Raw genomic sequence first — 19,565 nt, forward strand, 5'->3', positions numbered from 1 at the left:
CAAATTATTAATGATAAGATTAATCAGAAATATGGTCATCTTTCTAAAGAAATCATTGCTCTGAAAAATATTCTCTCTGCCCCCAATGAAACACAGGTGAAGAATAAGAACAGGAAGAAAAAGAACAAGAAGAAAAAGATCTCCTCTGGTGCCCCTCCAGTCAAGACAACTTCTAATGTGGACTCTACTCCAAAAAACGGGTCTCGTGCAGCCGGGAAGAACACCTCGGCTGCCTCTGGACAGTTGCAATCAAAGGGAAACTCTGCCCCCCGCCAGTCGGCGAAGAATGTGCAATCTGCCGCACATTCAAATCCATCCAACGGAAAAAATCGTGGGCAGAATTCCTACAAGAATCATACTCAGGGCCATCAAAGAGGAAGAAACAGACAGCAGAACAGACAGGTACACAACTCCCGCATCCGCGGTTCCGGCCCCGCTTAAATCACTGGGGACCTGCCATTGATCGGGACTTCATGGCTCGATCATTTTTTTCTAGAAAGACTGCCTCGGAGGTTGAGAATCGGATATCTAACATTGCCATTCATAACCTCTCTTCTCGGCGTCTCTCTGCTGATGAACGAAGATTGTTAGGACTTGGAATTAAATTTATTCCTCGTCCTCCTCCAATGTCTGTTCTTGATCTTCATAAAGAATTCAGAGCCTTTGCCAGACTTCTTCGTCTTCGTGCTTTCTTTGGTCCGGAAGCACCTCATGTCTCCTGTTCTCCTCTTGTTTCTGGAGTTTTTCCTCATCCTTTCCGCCAGAAGAATCCCTTTTGGAATCCGGATGAACAAAACTACCAACTTGAAGAGATCATCCATAAAGCTGAAGACATTTTTCGGTCTCGCATTGCTTCCTGTGCTGGCTCGTTTGTTCGGCGTCCTCTTCTTCCTGCTAGACTCCTCAAGAGTCTCAATGATTTGAAGAATGACTCTTCCATTGTCATCAAACCAGCAGATAAGAATCTCGGCCTTGTTGTCCTCAATTCTTCTTGGTACAAATATGAAGGTCTTCGCCAACTTTCGGACCCCCTGGTTTATCTTCGTGTTGATTGTGTTCCTTGGAAGCTGATTTGGAGCAGACTCTCTTTTATCATTGATAAGTTTCTGTTCTTCCTCAAACCTGTTCGTTGCTTCCTTTTGAAGAATCCTTGTTCTTCAGCTAAAGCCTGTGCTTTTTATCTCCTGCCTAAGCTTTATAAGCCTATTCTGGTGGGTAGACCGATTTGCAGCTATACAGGTTATATGTTGGAACCAGCCTCGAAGCTTCTTCATGTTCTTTTGTTTCCGATTCTCCTACAACAGCAGCCTCATCTTCCTGATTCTCTCAGTCTTCTTCGTGAACTTGATCGCAAGGCTTTTCCTTCTTCTTGCATCTTGTTTACCTTTGATGTGGAGTCTCTTTATCCGAGCATCCCTACCACTGAGGGCCTCTATGCTCTTCGGGAGATGGTTGTTGAGTATTTCCATACTCATAATCTTAATCTGAGGTTGATTGATCTGATCTTGGAGCTTGCTGAACTTGTTCTCCGTGAACACTATGTTGAGTTCGATGGTGTTTTTTATAAACAACTCCGGGGTACTGCTATGGGCAGCAATTTCGCAGTTGTCTACGCCTGTCTTTTCCTTTGCCATTTGGAAAAGCGTCTCTTCTCTCAGTTTGATTGCTCCTGTCTTATGTTCTACAAAAGGTTCATTGATGATGCTGTTGGTATTTGGACTGGTGATGAGTCCTCTTTGTCAACATTCTTTTCTCAGTATCAGAGCTTCTACCCTGAGATCAGAATTACACCTTCAGTTTCTTTTTCTTCTGTGGACATTCTTGACATTACCCTCTTCAAGGGAGATCGCTTCCATGCTTGCGGTATTCTTGATACCAAATGCTTCCAGAAGCCCCTCAATGCCTTTCAATACATTCCGTATTACTCCTGGCATCCTCCTCACCAAAAGAAATCCTTCATCTTAAGTGAGCTCAAGAGGTATCTCCTCAGGGAATCAGATCCATTTGGTTTTATGAGACTTCGAAAACAGTTTTACTCCAGACTTCGTGCTCGTGGTTATCCAAAGAAGTTTCTTCTCTCCTGCTTCAAATTGGTCTCTCGGCTTGATAAGTCAGTGCTTCTCTCACGCCTACATAATAGTGCCTCTCAGAGAACTGGGGCCCCCCTCGTTCTTAAGCTTGATTTCAGTTCTTCTGCTAAAGCTTTAAACTTGGGGGCCACCCTAAACCCTATACTTTATCGGCTTTGCCAAGAAGTCCCCGCACTGCGACATCTTCCGTTTCTGAGAGTCTGTTGGCGTAACCCAAGAAAGTTGGGTTCCTTTCTTCTTCGCAGCAGGTTTTTCTCAAGATCACAGCACTCTTCGATCCACTAGGGCCATTGTTTCCCCCGCCTTTTTATAACATACTAATTTTATAACATACTAATTTTATAACATACTAATTTTATAACATACTAACTTTATAACATACTAATTTTATAACATACTAACTTTATAACATACTAATTTTATAACATACTAATTTTATAACATACTAACTTTATAACATACTAACTTTATAACATACTAATTTTATAACATACTAACTTTATAACATACTAACTTTATAACATACTAATTTTATAACATACTAATTTTATAACATACTAATTTTATAACATACTAACTTTATAACATACTAATTTTATAACATACTAATTTTATAACATACTAATTTTATAACATACTAATTTTATAACATACTAATTTTATAACATACTAATTTTATAACATACTAATTTTATAACATACTAACTTTATAACATACTAATTTTATAACATACTAATTTTATAACATACTAATTTTATAACATACTAACTTTATAATCTGGCGGGGGTCCCACTTTTTGGGTCGGCCTATTCAAGGGTCACACCTCTTGGATTTCCTCGGAAGATTGATATTTATATCCGTCTTCCTCCCATTCTCTTCCACACATTTCTCTCTTCTCTTGTATCCGTTTAATCCAACTGATGAGGGCTGATAGCCCGAAACATGTTAATTGTGGATTTTATTTCTTTCTGGATTACTCCTTTCTATCAGTTTTTAATTCTTTCGGAGCTGCAAGTGATCTATTAAATTTTTTAACACTCTAAAGTTTTGGATTTCTTCACGATGTCCTCCGGAGAATTAATTGTTCATGGCTCTTTGCCATCCGCTCAAGGCCAATCTCCATCTGCTCATGATGCTGCTCACGCCCAGTGTGGAATTCCATTGAACCAGGATAGAAAGAAACGAAGAGCTGACAGCGGCGCCATTATCTCAGCTCAGGAAAAATCTTTTTTGGCCGAGTTTGCTGCTGAATCATCTCGACAACAAGACTCTTTCGTGCGGAAATTGAATCAATTTATGGTAAAATTCTGTGAGAATACCAATATTTTTTCTTCAAAATTTGAAGATTTCTTATCGGATTCCCACAAAGCACAGGAAGAAGTTTGTTTGCAGGCTGATAGGGCTGTCCAATCCTCCAGAATGCATGCGGACTCTTCCGCCTCCGTCTTGACCGATATTTCTTCCGTTCTTGAACGCTCCTTTGATGCTGTTTTAAAACGGCTTGCGATTTTGGAAGACAGGGTGGCGCAGAGTTGTCAACCCCACCCTGCCCGCGCGGATTCTGCCCAAGGCTTTGCTGTTCCAGCTAACGCTGATGTTGCTGCTGCAGCCCAACCGGACAGCGCTGCTCCCCGCGCCAACTCCAGCCTAGGCCCGCACGGTGTTGACAGCGCTGCTCCTCGCGCCAACTCTAGCCAGGGCCCGCACGGTTATGGAGTCTTTGCCGCCCATGGAGCCTTTGCCGCCCACGAGACCCCCCCTGCCTCTCCTTTGATCGCAAAGATGGCTGCGGCCCCTCCGCATGATGATGCTCAACCCTCTTCTCACAGCAGAAGAAAATACCCGGACCAAATTCATCTCCTTGTCAACAAAGCGTTTGCAGAATTTAAACGGGTCTCTATGGCTGCTGAAAGATCCAAGGACTATCTTGGAAAACTCAACAATTTCAAATCTATTGGCTCTCTTCCAAAAAGCTTGATGATTAAACCACCGAAGCTCTCCATTAGCGATGATGAAAGCAATGCTCTCCTCTCTTCTAAATTGGAAACTATTCAGGCTGATGCCAACAAGCTTTTTCTCGATGCCTACATAGATGTTGTTTCTAAAGCATCCATCAATCATAATGCTCAGATTTCCAGCGTTGTTGAGAATTTTGACTCCTCTCTCAAGGGCACTTGCGTCGCTCTCCAGCACCTTCCTCTTTTAGGCACTTTCTCTGTCTCTGCTGATGAATGGTATGCTGAAGCTTTGCAAGAATTTCAGACTTTGTGCAATAAATTCACTATCGATCGAGCCATCAAAAAAGCTGCCAAGGAACAGGCTGAAGCTTCTAGGCAAGATTCTCGAGATACAGCTATGTCTGATGCCGAACAGCTACCGCCCGATCCCACTATTGCACAAATTATTAATGATAAGATTAATCAGAAATATGGTCATCTTTCTAAAGAAATCATTGCTCTGAAAAATCTTCTCTCTGCCCCCAATGAAACACAGGTGAAGAATAAGAACAGGAAGAAAAAGAACAAGAAGAAAAAGATCTCCTCTGGTGCCCCTCCAGTCAAGACAACTTCTAATGTGGACTCTACTCCAAAAAATGGGTCTCGTGCAGCCGGGAAGAACACCTCGGCTGCCTCTGGACAGTTGCAATCAAAGGGAAACTCTGCCCCCCGCCAGTCGGCGAAGAATGTGCAATCTGCCGCACATTCAAATCCATCCAACGGCAAAAATCGTGGGCAGAATTCCTACAAGAATCATACTCAGGGCCATCAAAGAGGAAGAAACAGACAGCAGAACAGACAGGTACACAACTCCCGCATCCGCGGTTTCGGCCCCGCTTAAATCACTGGGGACCTGCCATTGATCGGGACTTCATGGCTCGATCATTTTTTTCTAGAAAGACTGCCTCGGAGGTTGAGAATCGGATATCTAACATTGCCATTCATAACCTCTCTTCTCGGCGTCTCTCTGCTGATGAACGAAGATTGTTAGGACTTGGAATTAAATTTATTCCTCGTCCTCCTCCAATGTCTGTTCTTGATCTTCATAAAGAATTCAGAGCTTTTGCCAGACTTCTTCGTCTTCGTGCTTTCTTTGGTCCGGAAGCACCTCATGTCTCCTGTTCTCCTCTTGTTTCTGGAGTTTTTCCTCATCCTTTCCGCCAGAAGAATCCCTTTTGGAATCTGGATGAACAAAACTACCAACTTGAAGAGATCATCCATAAAGCTGAAGACATTTTTCGGTTTCGCATTGCTTCCTGTGCTGGCTCGTTTGTTCGGCGTCCTCTTCTTCCTGCTAGACTCCTCAAGAGTCTCAATGATTTGAAGAATGACTCTTCCATTGTCATCAAACCAGCAGATAAGAATCTCGGCCTTGTTGTCCTCAATTCTTCTTGGTACAAATATGAAGGTCTTCGCCAACTTTCGGACCCCCTGGTTTATCTTCGTGTTGATTGTGTTCCTTGGAAGCTGATTTGGAGCAGACTCTCTTTTATCATTGATAAGTTTCTGTTCTTCCTCAAACCTGTTCGTTGCTTCCTTTTGAAGAATCCTTGTTCTTCAGCTAAAGCCTGTGCTTTTTATCTCCTGCCTAAGCTTCATAAGCCTATTCTGGTGGGTAGACCGATTTGCAGCTATACAGGTTATATGTTGGAACCAGCCTCGAAGCTTCTTCATGTTCTTTTGTTTCCGATTCTCCTACAACAACAGCCTCATCTTCCTGATTCTCTCAGTCTTCTTCGTGAACTTGATCGCAAGGCTTTTCCTTCTTCTTGCATCTTGTTTACCTTTGATGTGGAGTCTCTTTATCCGAGCATCCCTACCACTGAGGGCCTCTATGCTCTTCGAGAGATGGTTGTTGAGTATTTCCATACTCATAATCTTAATCTGAGGTTGATTGATCTGATCTTGGAGCTTGCTGAACTTGTTCTCCGTGAACACTATGTTGAGTTCGATGGTGTTTTTTATAAACAACTCCGAGGTACTGCTATGGGCAGCAATTTCGCAGTTGTCTACGCCTGTCTTTTCCTTTGCCATTTGGAAAAGCGTCTCTTCTCTCAGTTTGATTGCTCCTGTCTTATGTTCTACAAAAGGTTCATTGATGATGCTGTTGGTATTTGGACTGGTGATGAGTCCTCTTTGTCAACATTCTTTTCTCAGTATCAGAGCTTCTACCCTGAGATCAAAATTACACCTTCAGTTTCTTTTTCTTCTGTGGACATTCTTGACATTACCCTCTTCAAGGGAGATCGCTTCCATGCTTGCGGTATTCTTGATACCAAATGCTTCCAGAAGCCCCTCAATGCCTTTCAATACATTCTGTATTACTCCTGGCATCCTCCTCACCAAAAGAAATCCTTCATCTTAAGTGAGCTCAAGAGGTATCTCCTCAGGGAATCAGATCCATTTGGTTTTATGAGACTTCAAAAACAGTTTTACTCCAGACTTTGTGCTCGTGGTTATCCAAAGAAATTTCTTCTCTCCTGCTTCAAATTGGTCTCTCGGCTTGATAAGTCAGTGCTTCTCTCACGCCTACATAATAGTGCCTCTCAGAGAACTGGGGCCCCCCTCGTTCTTAAGCTTGATTTCAGTTCTTCTGCTAAAGCTTTAAACTTGGGGGCCACCCTAAACCCTAAACCCTAAACCCTAAACCCTAAACCCTAAACCCTAAACCCTAAACTTTATCGGCTTTGCCAAGAAGTCCCCGCACTGCGACATCTTCCGTTTCCGAGAGTCTGTTGGCGTAACCCAAGAAAGTTGGGTTCCTTTCTTCTTCGCAGCAGGTTTTTCTCAAGATCACAGCACTCTTCGATCCACTAGGGCCATTGTTTCCCCCGCCTTTTTATAACATACTAATTTTATAACATACTAACTTTATAACATACTAACTTTATAACATACTAATTTTATAACATACTAATTTTATAACATACTAATTTTATAACATACTAATTTTATAACATACTAATTTTATAACATACTAATTTTATAACATACTAATTTTATAACATACTAACTTTATAACATACTAACTTTATAACATACTAATTTTATAACATACTAATTTTATAACATACTAATTTTATAACATACTAATTTTATAACATACTAACTTTATAACATACTAACTTTATAACATACTAATTTTATAACATACTAATTTTATAACATACTAACTTTATAACATACTAATTTTATAACATACTAATTTTATAACATACTAACTTTATAACATACTAACTTTATAACATACTAACTTTATAACATACTAATTTTATAACATACTAACTTTATAACATACTAATTTTATAACATACTAATTTTATAACATACTAACTTTATAACATACTAACTTTATAACATACTAATTTTATAACATACTAATTTTATAACATACTAATTTTATAACATACTAACTTTATAACATACTAACTTTATAACATACTAATTTTATAACATACTAACTTTATAACATACTAACTTTATAACATACTAACTTTATAACATACTAACTTTATAATCTGGCGGGGGTCCCACTTTTTGGGTCGGCCTATTCAAGGGTCACACCTCTTGGATTTCCTCGGAAGATTGATATTTATATCCGTCTTCCTCCCATTCTCTTCCACACATTTCTCTCTTCTCTTGTATCCGTTTAATCCAACTGATGAGGGCTGATAGCCCGAAACATGTTAATTGTGGATTTTATTTCTTTCTGGATTACTCCTTTCTATCAGTTTTTAATTCTTTCGGAGCTGCAAGTGATCTATTAAATTTTTTAACACTCTAAAGTTTTGGATTTCTTCACGATGTCCTCCGGAGAATTAATTGTTCATGGCTCTTTGCCATCCGCTCAAGGCCAATCTCCATCTGCTCATGATGCTGCTCACGCCCAGGGTGGAATTCCATTGAACCAGGATAGAAAGAAACGAAGAGCTGACAGCGGCGCCATTATCTCAGCTCAGGAAAAATCTTTTTTGGCCGAGTTTGCTGCTGAATCATCTCGACAACAAGACTCTTTCGTGCGGAAATTGAATCAATTTATGGTAAAATTCTGTGAGAATACCAATATTTTTTCTTCAAAATTTGAAGATTTCTTATCGGATTCCCACAAAGCACAGGAAGAAGTTTGTTTGCAGGCTGATAGGGCTGTCCAATCCTCCAGAATGCATGCGGACTCTTCCGCCTCCGTCTTGACCGATATTTCTTCCGTTCTTGAACGCTCCTTTGATGCTGTTTTAAAACGGCTTGCGGTTTTGGAAGACAGGGTGGCGCAGAGTTGTCAACCCCACCCTGCCCGCGCGGATTCTGCCCAAGGCTTTGCTGTTCCAGCTAACGCTGATGCTGCTGCTGCAGCCCAACCGGACAGCGCTGCTCCCCGCGCCAACTCCAGCCTAGGCCCGCACGGTGTTGACAGCGCTGCTCCTCGCGCCAACTCTAGCCAGGGCCCGCACGGTTATGGAGTCTTTGCCGCCCATGGAGCCTTTGCCGCCCACGAGACCCCCCCTGCCTCTCCTTTGATCGCAGAGATGGCTGCGGCCCCTCCGCATGATGATGCTCAACCCTCTTCTCACAGCAGAAGAAAATACCTGGACCAAATTCATCTCCTTGTCAACAAAGCGTTTGCAGAATTTAAACGGGTCTCTATGGCTGCTGAAAGATCCAAGGACTATCTTGGAAAACTCAACAATTTCAAATCTATTGGCTCTCTTCCAAAAAGCTTGATGATTAAACCACCGAAGCTCTCCATTAACGATGATGAAAGCAATGCTCTCCTCTCTTCTAAATTGGAAACTATTCAGGCTGATGCCAACAAGCTTTTTCTCGATGCCTACATAGATGTTGTTTCTAAAGCATCCATCAATCATAATGCTCAGATTTCCAGCGTTGTTGAGAATTTTGACTCCTCTCTCAAGGGCACTTGCGTCGCTCTCCAGCACCTTCCTCTTTTAGGCACTTTCTCTGTCTCTGCTGATGAATGGTATGCTGAAGCTTTGCAAGAATTTCAGACTTTGTGCAATAAATTCACTATCGATCGAGCCATCAAAAAAGCTGCCAAGGAACAGGCTGAAGCTTCTAGGCAAGATTCTCGAGATACAGCTATGTCTGATGCCGAACAGCTACCGCCCGATCCCACTATTGCACAAATTATTAATGATAAGATTAATCAGAAATATGGTCATCTTTCTAAAGAAATCATTGCTCTGAAAAATCTTCTCTCTACCCCCAATGAAACACAGGTGAAGAATAAGAACAGGAAGAAAAAGAACAAGAAGAAAAAGATCTCCTCTGGTGCCCCTCCAGTCAAGACAACTTCTAATGTGGACTCTACTCCAAAAAACGGGTCTCGTGCAGCCGGGAAGAACACCTCGGCTGCCTCTGGACAGTTGCAATCAAAGGGAAACTCTGCCCCCCGCCAGTCGGCGAAGAATGTGCAATCTGCCGCACATTCAAATCCATCCAACGGCAAAAATCGTGGGCAGAATTCCTACAAGAATCATACTCAGGGCCATCAAAGAGGAAGAAACAGACAGCAGAACAGACAGGTACACAACTCCCGCATCCGCGGTTCCGGCCCCGCTTAAATCACTGGGGACCTGCCATTGATCGGGACTTCATGGCTCGATCATTTTTTTCTAGAAAGACTGCCTCGGAGGTTAAGAATCGGATATCTAACATTGCCATTCATAACCTCTCTTCTCGGCGTCTCTCTGCTGATGAACGAAGATTGTTAGGACTTGGAATTAAATTTATTCCTCGTCCTCCTCTAATGTCTGTTCTTGATCTTCATAAAGAATTCAGAGCTTTTGCCAGACTTCTTCGTCTTCGTGCTTTCTTTGGTCCGGAAGCACCTCATGTCTCCTGTTCTCCTCTTGTTTCTGGAGTTTTTCCTCATCCTTTCCGCCAGAAGAATCCCTTTTGGAATCCGGATGAACAAAACTACCAACTTGAAGAGATCATCCATAAAGCTGAAGACATTTTTCGGTCTCGCATTGCTTCCTGTGCTGGCTCGTTTGTTCGGCGTCCTCTTCTTCCTGCTAGACTCCTCAAGAGTCTCAATGATTTGAAGAATGACTCTTCCATTGTCATCAAACCAGCAGATAAGAATCTCGGCCTTGTTGTCCTCAATTCTTCTTGGTACAAATATGAAGGTCTTCGCCAACTTTCGGACCCCCTGGTTTATCTTCGTGTTGATTGTGTTCCTTGGAAGCTGATTTGGAGCAGACTCTCTTTTATCATTGATAAGTTTCTGTTCTTCCTCAAACCTGTTCGTTGCTTCCTTTTGAAGAATCCTTGTTCTTCAGCTAAAGCCTGTGCTTTTTATCTCCTGCCTAAGCTTCATAAGCCTATTCTGGTGGGTAGACCGATTTGCAGCTATACAGGTTATATGTTGGAACCAGCCTCGAAGCTTCTTCATGTTCTTTTGTTTCCGATTCTCCTACAACAGCAGCCTCATCTTCCTGATTCTCTCAGTCTTCTTCGTGAACTTGATCGCAAGGCTTTTCCTTCTTCTTGCATCTTGTTTACCTTTGATGTGGAGTCTCTTTATCCGAGCATCCCTACCACTGAGGGCCTCTATGCTCTTCGGGAGATGGTTGTTGAGTATTTCCATACTCATAATCTTAATCTGAGGTTGATTGATCTGATCTTGGAGCTTGCTGAACTTGTTCTCCGTGAACACTATGTTGAGTTCGATGGTGTTTTTTATAAACAACTCCGGGGTACTGCTATGGGCAGCAATTTCGCAGTTGTCTACGCCTGTCTTTTCCTTTGCCATTTGGAAAAGCGTCTCTTCTCTCAGTTTGATTGCTCCTGTCTTATGTTCTACAAAAGGTTCATTGATGATGCTGTTGGTATTTGGACTGGTGATGAGTCCTCTTTGTCAACATTCTTTTCTCAGTATCAGAGCTTCTACCCTGAGATCAGAATTACACCTTCAGTTTCTTTTTCTTCTGTGGACATTCTTGACATTACCCTCTTCAAGGGAGATCGCTTCCATGCTTGCGGTATTCTTGATACCAAATGCTTCCAGAAGCCCCTCAATGCCTTTCAATACATTCCGTATTACTCCTGGCATCCTCCTCACCAAAAGAAATCCTTCATCTTAAGTGAGCTCAAGAGGTATCTCCTCAGGGAATCAGATCCATTTGGTTTTATGAGACTTCGAAAATAGTTTTACTCCAGACTTCGTGCTCGTGGTTATCCAAAGAAGTTTCTTCTCTCCTGCTTCAAATTGGTCTCTCGGCTTGATAAGTCAGTGCTTCTCTCACGCCTACATAATAGTGCCTCTCAGAGAACTGGGGCCCCCCTCGTTCTTAAGCTTGATTTCAGTTCTTCTGCTAAAGCTTTAAACTTGGGGGCCACCCTAAACCCTATACTTTATCGGCTTTGCCAAGAAGTCCCCGCACTGCGACATCTTCCATTTCCGAGAGTCTGTTGGCGTAACCCAAGAAAGTTGGGTTCCTTTCTTCTTCGCAGCAGGTTTTTCTCAAGATCACAGCACTCTTCGATCCACTAGGGCCATTGTTTCCCCCGCCTTTTTATAACATACTAACTTTATAATCTGGCGGGGGTCCCACTTTTTGGGTCGGCCTATTCAAGGGTCACACCTCTTGGATTTCCTCGGAAGATTGATATTTATATCCGTCTTCCTCCCATTCTCTTCCACACATTTCTCTCTTCTCTTGTATCCGTTTAATCCAACTGATGAGGGCTGATAGCCCGAAACATGTTAATTGTGGATTTGATTTCTTTCTGGATTACTCCTTTCTATCAGTTTTTAATTCTTTCGGAGCTGCAAGTGATCTATTAAATTTTTTAACACTCTTAAATTTTAAATTTTAAATTTTAAATTTTAAATTTTAAATTTTAAATTTGTTCTTGCTTATTTCTGGATCTTTCTGATGCTGCAAGTGATACTTTTGTTAAATTTTAAACCCTAAACCCTAAACCCTAAACCCTAAACCCTAAACCCTAAACATTCATGGCTTTTTGCCAAAAAGTACCCGCACGACTATTTTTGGTCTTTTCTCCTCTCCATAAGTGATGTTTTAATTAATTGATTGATTGATTAATTAATCTTTTTAATTAATTGATTAATTGATTAATTTTATAAGCATGACTGTTGGTTTTCTTGGAAGTTGAGAAGTCCCCTCACTTCTATTTAAACCGTTTTATTGTATCTTTTATTGTAAGTCCACTGATGATGGGGTGAAATTCCCCAGAAACATGTCTGGACATCTTTTCAATAATTTCAATAAAATTTGTTCTTGCTTATTTCTGGATCTTTCTGATGCTGCAAGTGATACTTTTGTTAAATTTTAAATCCTAAAGTTCCTTCTTCACGCTGCCGTCAGATTTTTCCAGTTTTCCTGAGGCTTTGCTATCGGTGTTTAATGGCTTCTCCAGTTCACTTTTCTGTCCTGGTGCTTCGCTGTTGATGGCTTTTTTTGCTTCGGGTCTTGGCGGATGGTTCGTGGTTGGTTCCACCCTTGCTGTCCCCCTTTGCGATCTTCGCTGGTGCCGGATTTTTGTGGGTCGATCCTCTTTCCTTCGCCTTCCTCTGGTTTCGGCGAAGGCCCGGGCTGCCGTTTTTTATGCCCTTTAGGGCTTTGCGGCCGCTCTGCTGCTTTTTTGCAGCTTTTTGGCACTTTGTGCCCCTTGGCACTGGATGCATTTTGCACCCCGTGCCGCCTTGGATCCCTACTGGCGATGCCGTGGCCTCCTTTGTCGCGGGTTTGCGTTTTCGGCCGGGGGTTCTTCTGCTCCATGCTGCAGTTTTGGGCTTTGTTGCCCCTTTGGACGCCGCCTCTCTGCTGTCGCAGGATGCCGCCTCCTTGGATCCCCCTTGGCGATCCTCTTCTCTGCAACTGGTTCGTGTTTGGCCCCTGCCCTCTTCGTCGACCTCCGCGTTTTTGGCGCTCGGTGTTTCCTCTCCCAGCCCCCACGGGCGTTTTTGGTGGTTTCCGCTTCCTTTCGGTGGTTTCCGGTTTCCCGGTTTTGGTCCCGGTTTTGCTGCCTTGGTGGTTTCCATGCTCGTGGTTGCTCTTGGTCGCCTTCACTATGGATTGGATTTGTGCCTCCTACTTCGTGGGAGTTGGGTCCCCTCGTACCTAGCTACTATGTAGCGAACACGAGGGCTTCCCTAAACCCTATACATTCATGGCTTTTTGCCAAAAAGTACCCGCACGACTATTTTTGGTCTTTTCTCCTCTCCATAAGTGATGTTTTAATTAATTGATTGATTGATTAATTAATCTTTTTAATTAATTGATTAATTGATTAATTTTATAAGCATGACTGTTGGTTTTCTTGGAAGTTGAGAAGTCCCCTCACTTCTATTTAAACCGTTTTATTGTATCTTTTATTGTAAGTCCACTGATGATGGGGTGAAATTCCCCAGAAACATGTCTGGACATCTTTTCAATAATTTCAATAAAATTTGTTCTTGCTTATTTCTGGATCTTTCTGATGCTGCAAGTGATACTTTTGTTAAATGTTAAATGTTAAATGTTAAATGTTAAATGTTAAATGTTAAATGTTAAATGTTAAATGTTAAATTTTAAATGTTAAATTTTAAATGTTAAATGTTAAATGTTAAATGTTAAATGTTAAATGTTAAATGTTAAATGTTAAATGTTAAATGTTAAATGTTAAATTGTTAAATGTTAAATGTTAAATGTTAAATGTTAAATGTTAAATGTTAAATGTTCTTCTTCTGGTTCGAATCTTTGCTGCGAGTGAAACTCCCCAGAAACATGTCTGGACATCTTTTCAATAAAAATTTGTTTCTCATGTTCTTCTTCTGGTTCGAATCTTTGCTGCGAGTGATACATTTGTTAAATTTTAAATGTTAAATTTTAATTAATTGATTGATTGATTAATTAATCTTTTTAATTAATTGATTAAATTTTTTAACACTCTAAATTTTTTAACACTCTAAAATTTTTTAACACTCTAAATTTTTTAACACTCTAAATTTTTTAACACTCTAAAATTTTTTAACACTCTAAATTTTTTAACACTCTAAATTTTTTAACACTCTAAATTTTTTAACACTTTAAATTTTTTCCATGCTCGTGGTTGCTCTTGGTCGCCTTCACTATGGATTGGATTTGTGCCTCCTACTTCATGGGAGTTGGGTCCCCTCGTACCTAGCTACTATGTAGCGAACACGAGGGCTTCCCTAAACCCTAAACCCTAAACCCTAAACCCTAAACCCTAAACATTCATGGCTTTTTGCCAAAAAGTACCCGCACGACTATTTTGGTCTTTTCTCCTCTCCACAAGTGATGTTTTAATTAATTGATTGATTGATTAATTAATCTTTTTAATTAATTGATTAATTGATTAATTTTATAAGCATGACTGTTGGTTTTCTTGGAAGTTGAGAAGTCACCTCACTTCTATTTAAACCGTTTTATTGTATCTTTTATTGTAAGTCCACTGATGATGGGGTGAAATTCCCCAGAAACATGTCTGGACATCTTTTCAATAATTTCAATAAAATTTGTTCTTGCTTATTTCTGGATCTTTCTGATGCTGCAAGTGATACTTTTGTTAAATTTTAAATCCTAAAGTTCCTTCTTCACGCTGCCGTCAGATTTTTCCAGTTTTCCTGAGGCTTTGCTATCGGTGTTTAATGGCTTCTCCAGTTCACTTTTCTGTCCTGGTGCTTCGCTGTTGATGGCTTTTTTTGCTTCGGGTCTTGGCGGATGGTTCGTGGTTGGTTCCACCCTTGCTGTCCCCCTTTGCGATCTTCGCTGGTGCCAGATTTTTGTGGGTCGATCCTCTTTCCTTCGCCTTCCTCTGGTTTCGGCGAAGGCCCGGGCTGCCGTTTTTTATGCCCTTTAGGGCTTTGCGGCCGCTCTGCTGCTTTTTTGCAGCTTTTTGGCACTTTGTGCCCCTTGGCACTGGATGCATTTTGCACCCCGTGCCGCCTTGGATCCCTACTGGCGATGTCGTGGCCTCCTTTGTCGCGGGTTTGCATTTTCGGCCGGGGGTTCTTCTGCTCCATGCTGCAGTTTTGGGCTTTGTTGCCCCTTCGGACGCCGCCTCTCTGCTGTCGCAGGATGCCGCCTCCTTGGATCCCCCTTGGCGATCCTCTTCTCTGCAACTGGTTCGTGTTTGGCCCCTGCCCTCTTCGTCGACCTCCGCGTTTTTGGCGCTCGGTGTTTCCTCTCCCGGCCCCCATGGGCGTTTTTGGTGGTTTCCGCTTCCTTTTGGTGGTTTTCGGTTTTCCGGTTTTGGTCCCGGTTTTGCTGCCTTGGTGGTTTCCATGCTCGTGGTTGCTCTTGGTCGCCTTCACTATGGATTGGATTTGTGCCTCCTACTTCATGGGAGTTGGGTCCCCTCGTACCTAGCTACTATGTAGCGAACACGAGGGCTTCCCTAAACCCTATACATTCATGGCTTTTTGCCAAAAAGTACCCGCACGACTATTTTGGTCTTTTCTCCTCTCCACAAGTGATGTTTTAATTAATTGATTGATTGATTAATTAATCTTTTTAATTAATTGATTAATTGATTAATTTTATAAGCATGACTGTTGGTTTTCTTGGAAGTTGAGAAGTCACCTCACTTCTATTTAAACCGTTTTATTGTATCTTTTATTGTAAGTCCACTGATGATGGGGTGAAATTCCCCAGAAACATGTCTGGACATCTTTTCAATAATTTCAATAAAATTTGTTCTTGCTTATTTCTGGATCTTTCTGATGCTGCAAGTGATACTTTTGTTAAATGTTAAATGTTAAATGTTAAATTTTAAACCCTAAACCCTAAACCCTAAACCCTAAACCCTAAACCCTAAACTCTAAACATTCATGGCTTTTTGCCAAAAAGTACCCGCACGACTATTTTTGGTCTTTTCTCCTCTCCATAAGTGATGTTTTAATTAATTGATTGATTGATTAATTAATCTTTTTAATTAATTGATTAATTGATTAATTTTATAAGCATGACTGTTGGTTTTCTTGGAAGTTGAGAAGTCCCCTCACTTCTATTTAAACCGTTTTATTGTATCTTTTATTGTAAGTCCACTGATGATGGGGTGAAATTCCCCAGAAACATGTCTGGACATCTTTTCAATAATTTCAATAAAATTTGTTCTTGCTTATTTCTGGATCTTTCTGATGCTGCAAGTGATACTTTTGTTAAATTTTAAATCCTAAAGTTCCTTCTTCACGCTGCCGTCAGATTTTTCTAGTTTTCCTGAGGCTTTGCTATCGGTGTTTAATGGCTTCTCCAGTTCACTTTTCTGTCCTGGTGCTTCGCTGTTGATGGCTTTTTTTGCTTCGGGTCTTGGCGGATGGTTCGTGGTCGGTTCCACCCTTGCTGTCCCCCTTTGCGATCTTCGCTGGTGCCGGATTTTTGTGGGTCGATCCTCTTTCCTTCGCCTTCCTCTGGTTTCGGCGAAGGCCCGGGCTGCCGTTTTTTATGCCCTTTAGGGCTTTGCGGCCGCTCTGCTGCTTTTTTGCAGCTTTTTGGCACTTTGTGCCCCTTGGCACTGGATGCATTTTGCACCCCGTGCCGCCTTGGATCCCTACTGGCGATGTCGTGGCCTCCTTTGTCGCGGGTTTGCATTTTCGGCCGGGGGTTCTTCTGCTCCATGCTGCAGTTTTGGGCTTTGTTGCCCCTTTGGACGCCGCCTCTCTGCTGTCGCAGGATGCCGCCTCCTTGGATCCCCCTTGGCGATCCTCTTCTCTGCAACTGGTTCGTGTTTGGCCCCTGCCCTCTTCGTCGACCTCCGCGTTTTTGGCGCTCGGTGTTTCCTCTCCCAGCCCCCACGGGCGTTTTTGGTGGTTTCCGCTTCCTTTCGGTGGTTTCCGGTTTCCCGGTTTTGGTCCCGGTTTTGCTGCCTTGGTGGTTTCCATGCTCGTGGTTGCTCTTGGTCGCCTTCACTATGGATTGGATTTGTGCCTCCTACTTCGTGGGAGTTGGGTCCCCTCGTACCTAGCTACTATGTAGCGAACACGAGGGCTTCCCTAAACCCTATACATTCATGGCTTTTTGCCAAAAAGTACCCGCACGACTATTTTTGGTCTTTTCTCCTCTCCATAAGTGATGTTTTAATTAATTGATTGATTGATTAATTAATCTTTTTAATTAATTGATTAATTGATTAATTTTATAAGCATGACTGTTGGTTTTCTTCGAAGTTGAGAAGTCCCCTCACTTCTATTTAAACCGTTTTATTGTATCTTTTATTGTAAGTCCACTGATGATGGGGTGAAATTCCCCAGAAACATGTCTGGACATCTTTTCAATAATTTCAATAAAATTTGTTCTTGCTTATTTCTGGATCTTTCTGATGCTGCAAGTGATACTTTTGTTAAATGTTAAATGTTAAATGTTAAATGTTAAATGTTAAATGTTAAATTTTAAATGTTAAATGTTAAATTTTAAATGTTAAATGTTAAATGTTAAATGTTAAATGTTAAATGTTAAATGTTAAATGTTAAATGTTAAATTTTAAACTCTAAATTTTTTAACACTCTAAATTTTTTAACACTCTAAATTTTTTAACACTCTAAAATTTTTTAACACTCTAAAATTTTTTAACACTCTAAATTTTTTAACACTCTAAAATTTTTTAACACTCTAAAATTTTTTAACACTCTAAAATTTTTTAACACTCTAAATTTTTTAACACTCTAAAATTTTTTAACACTCTAAATTTTTTAACACTCTAAATTTTTTAACACTCTAAATTTTTTAACACTCTAAATTTTTTAACACTCTAAAATTTTTTAACACTCTAAATTTTTTAACACTCTAAAATTTTTTAACACTCTAAATTTTTTAACACTCTAATTTTTTAACACTCTAAATTTTTTAACACTCTAAAATTTTTTAACACCCTAAACCCTAAACCCTAAACCCTAAACCCTAAACCCTAAACCCTGAATGTTTAGGGTTTAGGGTTTAGGGTTTAGGGTTTAGGGTTTAGGGTTTTAGGGTTTAGGGTTTAGGGTTTAGGGTTTAAAATTTAACATTTAACATTTAACATTTAACATTTAACATTTAACATTTAACATTTAACATTTAACATTTAACATTTAACATTTAACATTTAACATTTAAAATTTAACATTTAACATTTAACATTTAACATTTAACATTTAACATTTAAAATTTAACATTTAACATTTAACATTTAACATTTAACATTTAAAATTTAACATTTAACATTTAACATTTAACATTTAACATTTAACATTTAACATTTAACATTTAACATTTAACAAAAGTATCACTTGCAGCATCAGAAAGATCCAGAAATAAGCAAGAACAAATTTTATTGAAATTATTGAAAAGATGTCCAGACATGTTTCTGGGGAATTTCACCCCATCATCAGTGGACTTACAATAAAAGATACAATAAAACGGTTTAAATAGAAGTGAGGGGACTTCTCAACTTCCAAGAAAACCAACAGTCATGCTTATAAAATTAATCAATTAATCAATTAATTAAAAAGATTAATTAATCAATCAATCAATTAATTAAAACATCACTTATGGAGAGGAGAAAAGACCAAAAATAGTCGTGCGGGTACTTTTTGGCAAAAAGCCATGAATGTATAGGGTTTAGGGAAGCCCTCGTGTTCGCTACATAGTAGCTAGGTACGAGGGGACCCAACTCCCACGAAGTAGGAGGCACAAATCCAATCCATAGTGAAGGCGACCAAGAGCAACCACGAGCATGGAAACCACCAAGGCAGCAAAACCGGGACCAAAACCAGGAAACCGGAAACCACCGAAAGGAAGCGGAAACCACCAAAAACGCCCGTGGGGGCTGGGAGAGGAAACACCGAGCGCCAAAAACGCGGAGGTCGACGAAGAGGGCAGGGGCCAAACACGAACCAGTTGCAGAGAAGAGGATCGCCAAGGGGGATCCAAGGAGGCGGCATCCTGCGACAGCAGAGAGGCGGCGTCCAAAGGGGCAACAAAGCCCAAAACTGCAGCATGGAGCAGAAGAACCCCCGGCCGAAAACGCAAACCCGCGACAAAGGAGGCCACGGCATCGCCAGTAGGGATCCAAGGCGGCACGGGGTGCAAAATGCATCCAGTGCCAAGGGGCACAAAGTGCCAAAAAGCTGCAAAAAAGCAGCAGAGCGGCCGCAAAGCCCTAAAGGGCATAAAAAACGGCAGCCCGGGCCTTCGCCGAAACCAGAGGAAGGCGAAGGAAAGAGGATCGACCCACAAAAATCCGGCACCAGCGAAGATCGCAAAGGGGGACAGCAATGGTGGAACCAACCACGAACCATCCGCCAAGACCCGAAGCAAAAAAAGCCATCAACAGCGAAGCACCAGGACAAAAAAGTGAACTGGAGAAGCCATTAAACACCGATAGCAAAGCCTCAGGAAAACTGGAAAAATCTGACGGCAGCGTGAAGAAGGAACTTTAGGATTTAAAATTTAACAAAAGTATCACTTGCAGCATCAGAAAGATCCAGAAATAAGCAAGAACAAATTTTATTGA

At 41.0% G+C, this 19,565-nt stretch overlaps 2 protein-coding genes across 2 annotated transcripts; both read left to right on the plus strand.

Annotated features, from left to right (window-relative positions):
* The first annotated feature begins 4,961 nt into the window (after nucleotides 1–4,961).
* LOC149559618 (uncharacterized) lies at nucleotides 4,962–6,728 on the plus strand. Its single transcript, XM_089824298.1, has one exon. It carries the CDS (start codon nucleotides 4,962–4,964, stop codon nucleotides 6,726–6,728), a length of 1,767 nt encoding a protein of 588 aa, XP_089680424.1.
* A 2,971-nt stretch (nucleotides 6,729–9,699) lies between these two features.
* LOC149559619 (uncharacterized) lies at nucleotides 9,700–11,601 on the plus strand. Its single transcript, XM_089824323.1, has 2 exons — nucleotides 9,700–11,144; nucleotides 11,268–11,601. The coding sequence occupies exons 1-2, from the start codon at nucleotides 9,700–9,702 to the stop codon at nucleotides 11,599–11,601; spliced, it is 1,779 nt and encodes a 592-aa protein (XP_089680449.1).
* The last annotated feature ends 7,964 nt before the right edge of the window (nucleotides 11,602–19,565 follow it).

The sequence above is a fragment of the Cupressus sempervirens genome, chromosome 4, assembly GCF_028749045.1.
Source record: "Cupressus sempervirens isolate cs-2001-9-10 chromosome 4, ASM2874904v1, whole genome shotgun sequence".
NCBI lineage: Eukaryota > Viridiplantae > Streptophyta > Pinopsida > Cupressales > Cupressaceae > Cupressus > Cupressus sempervirens.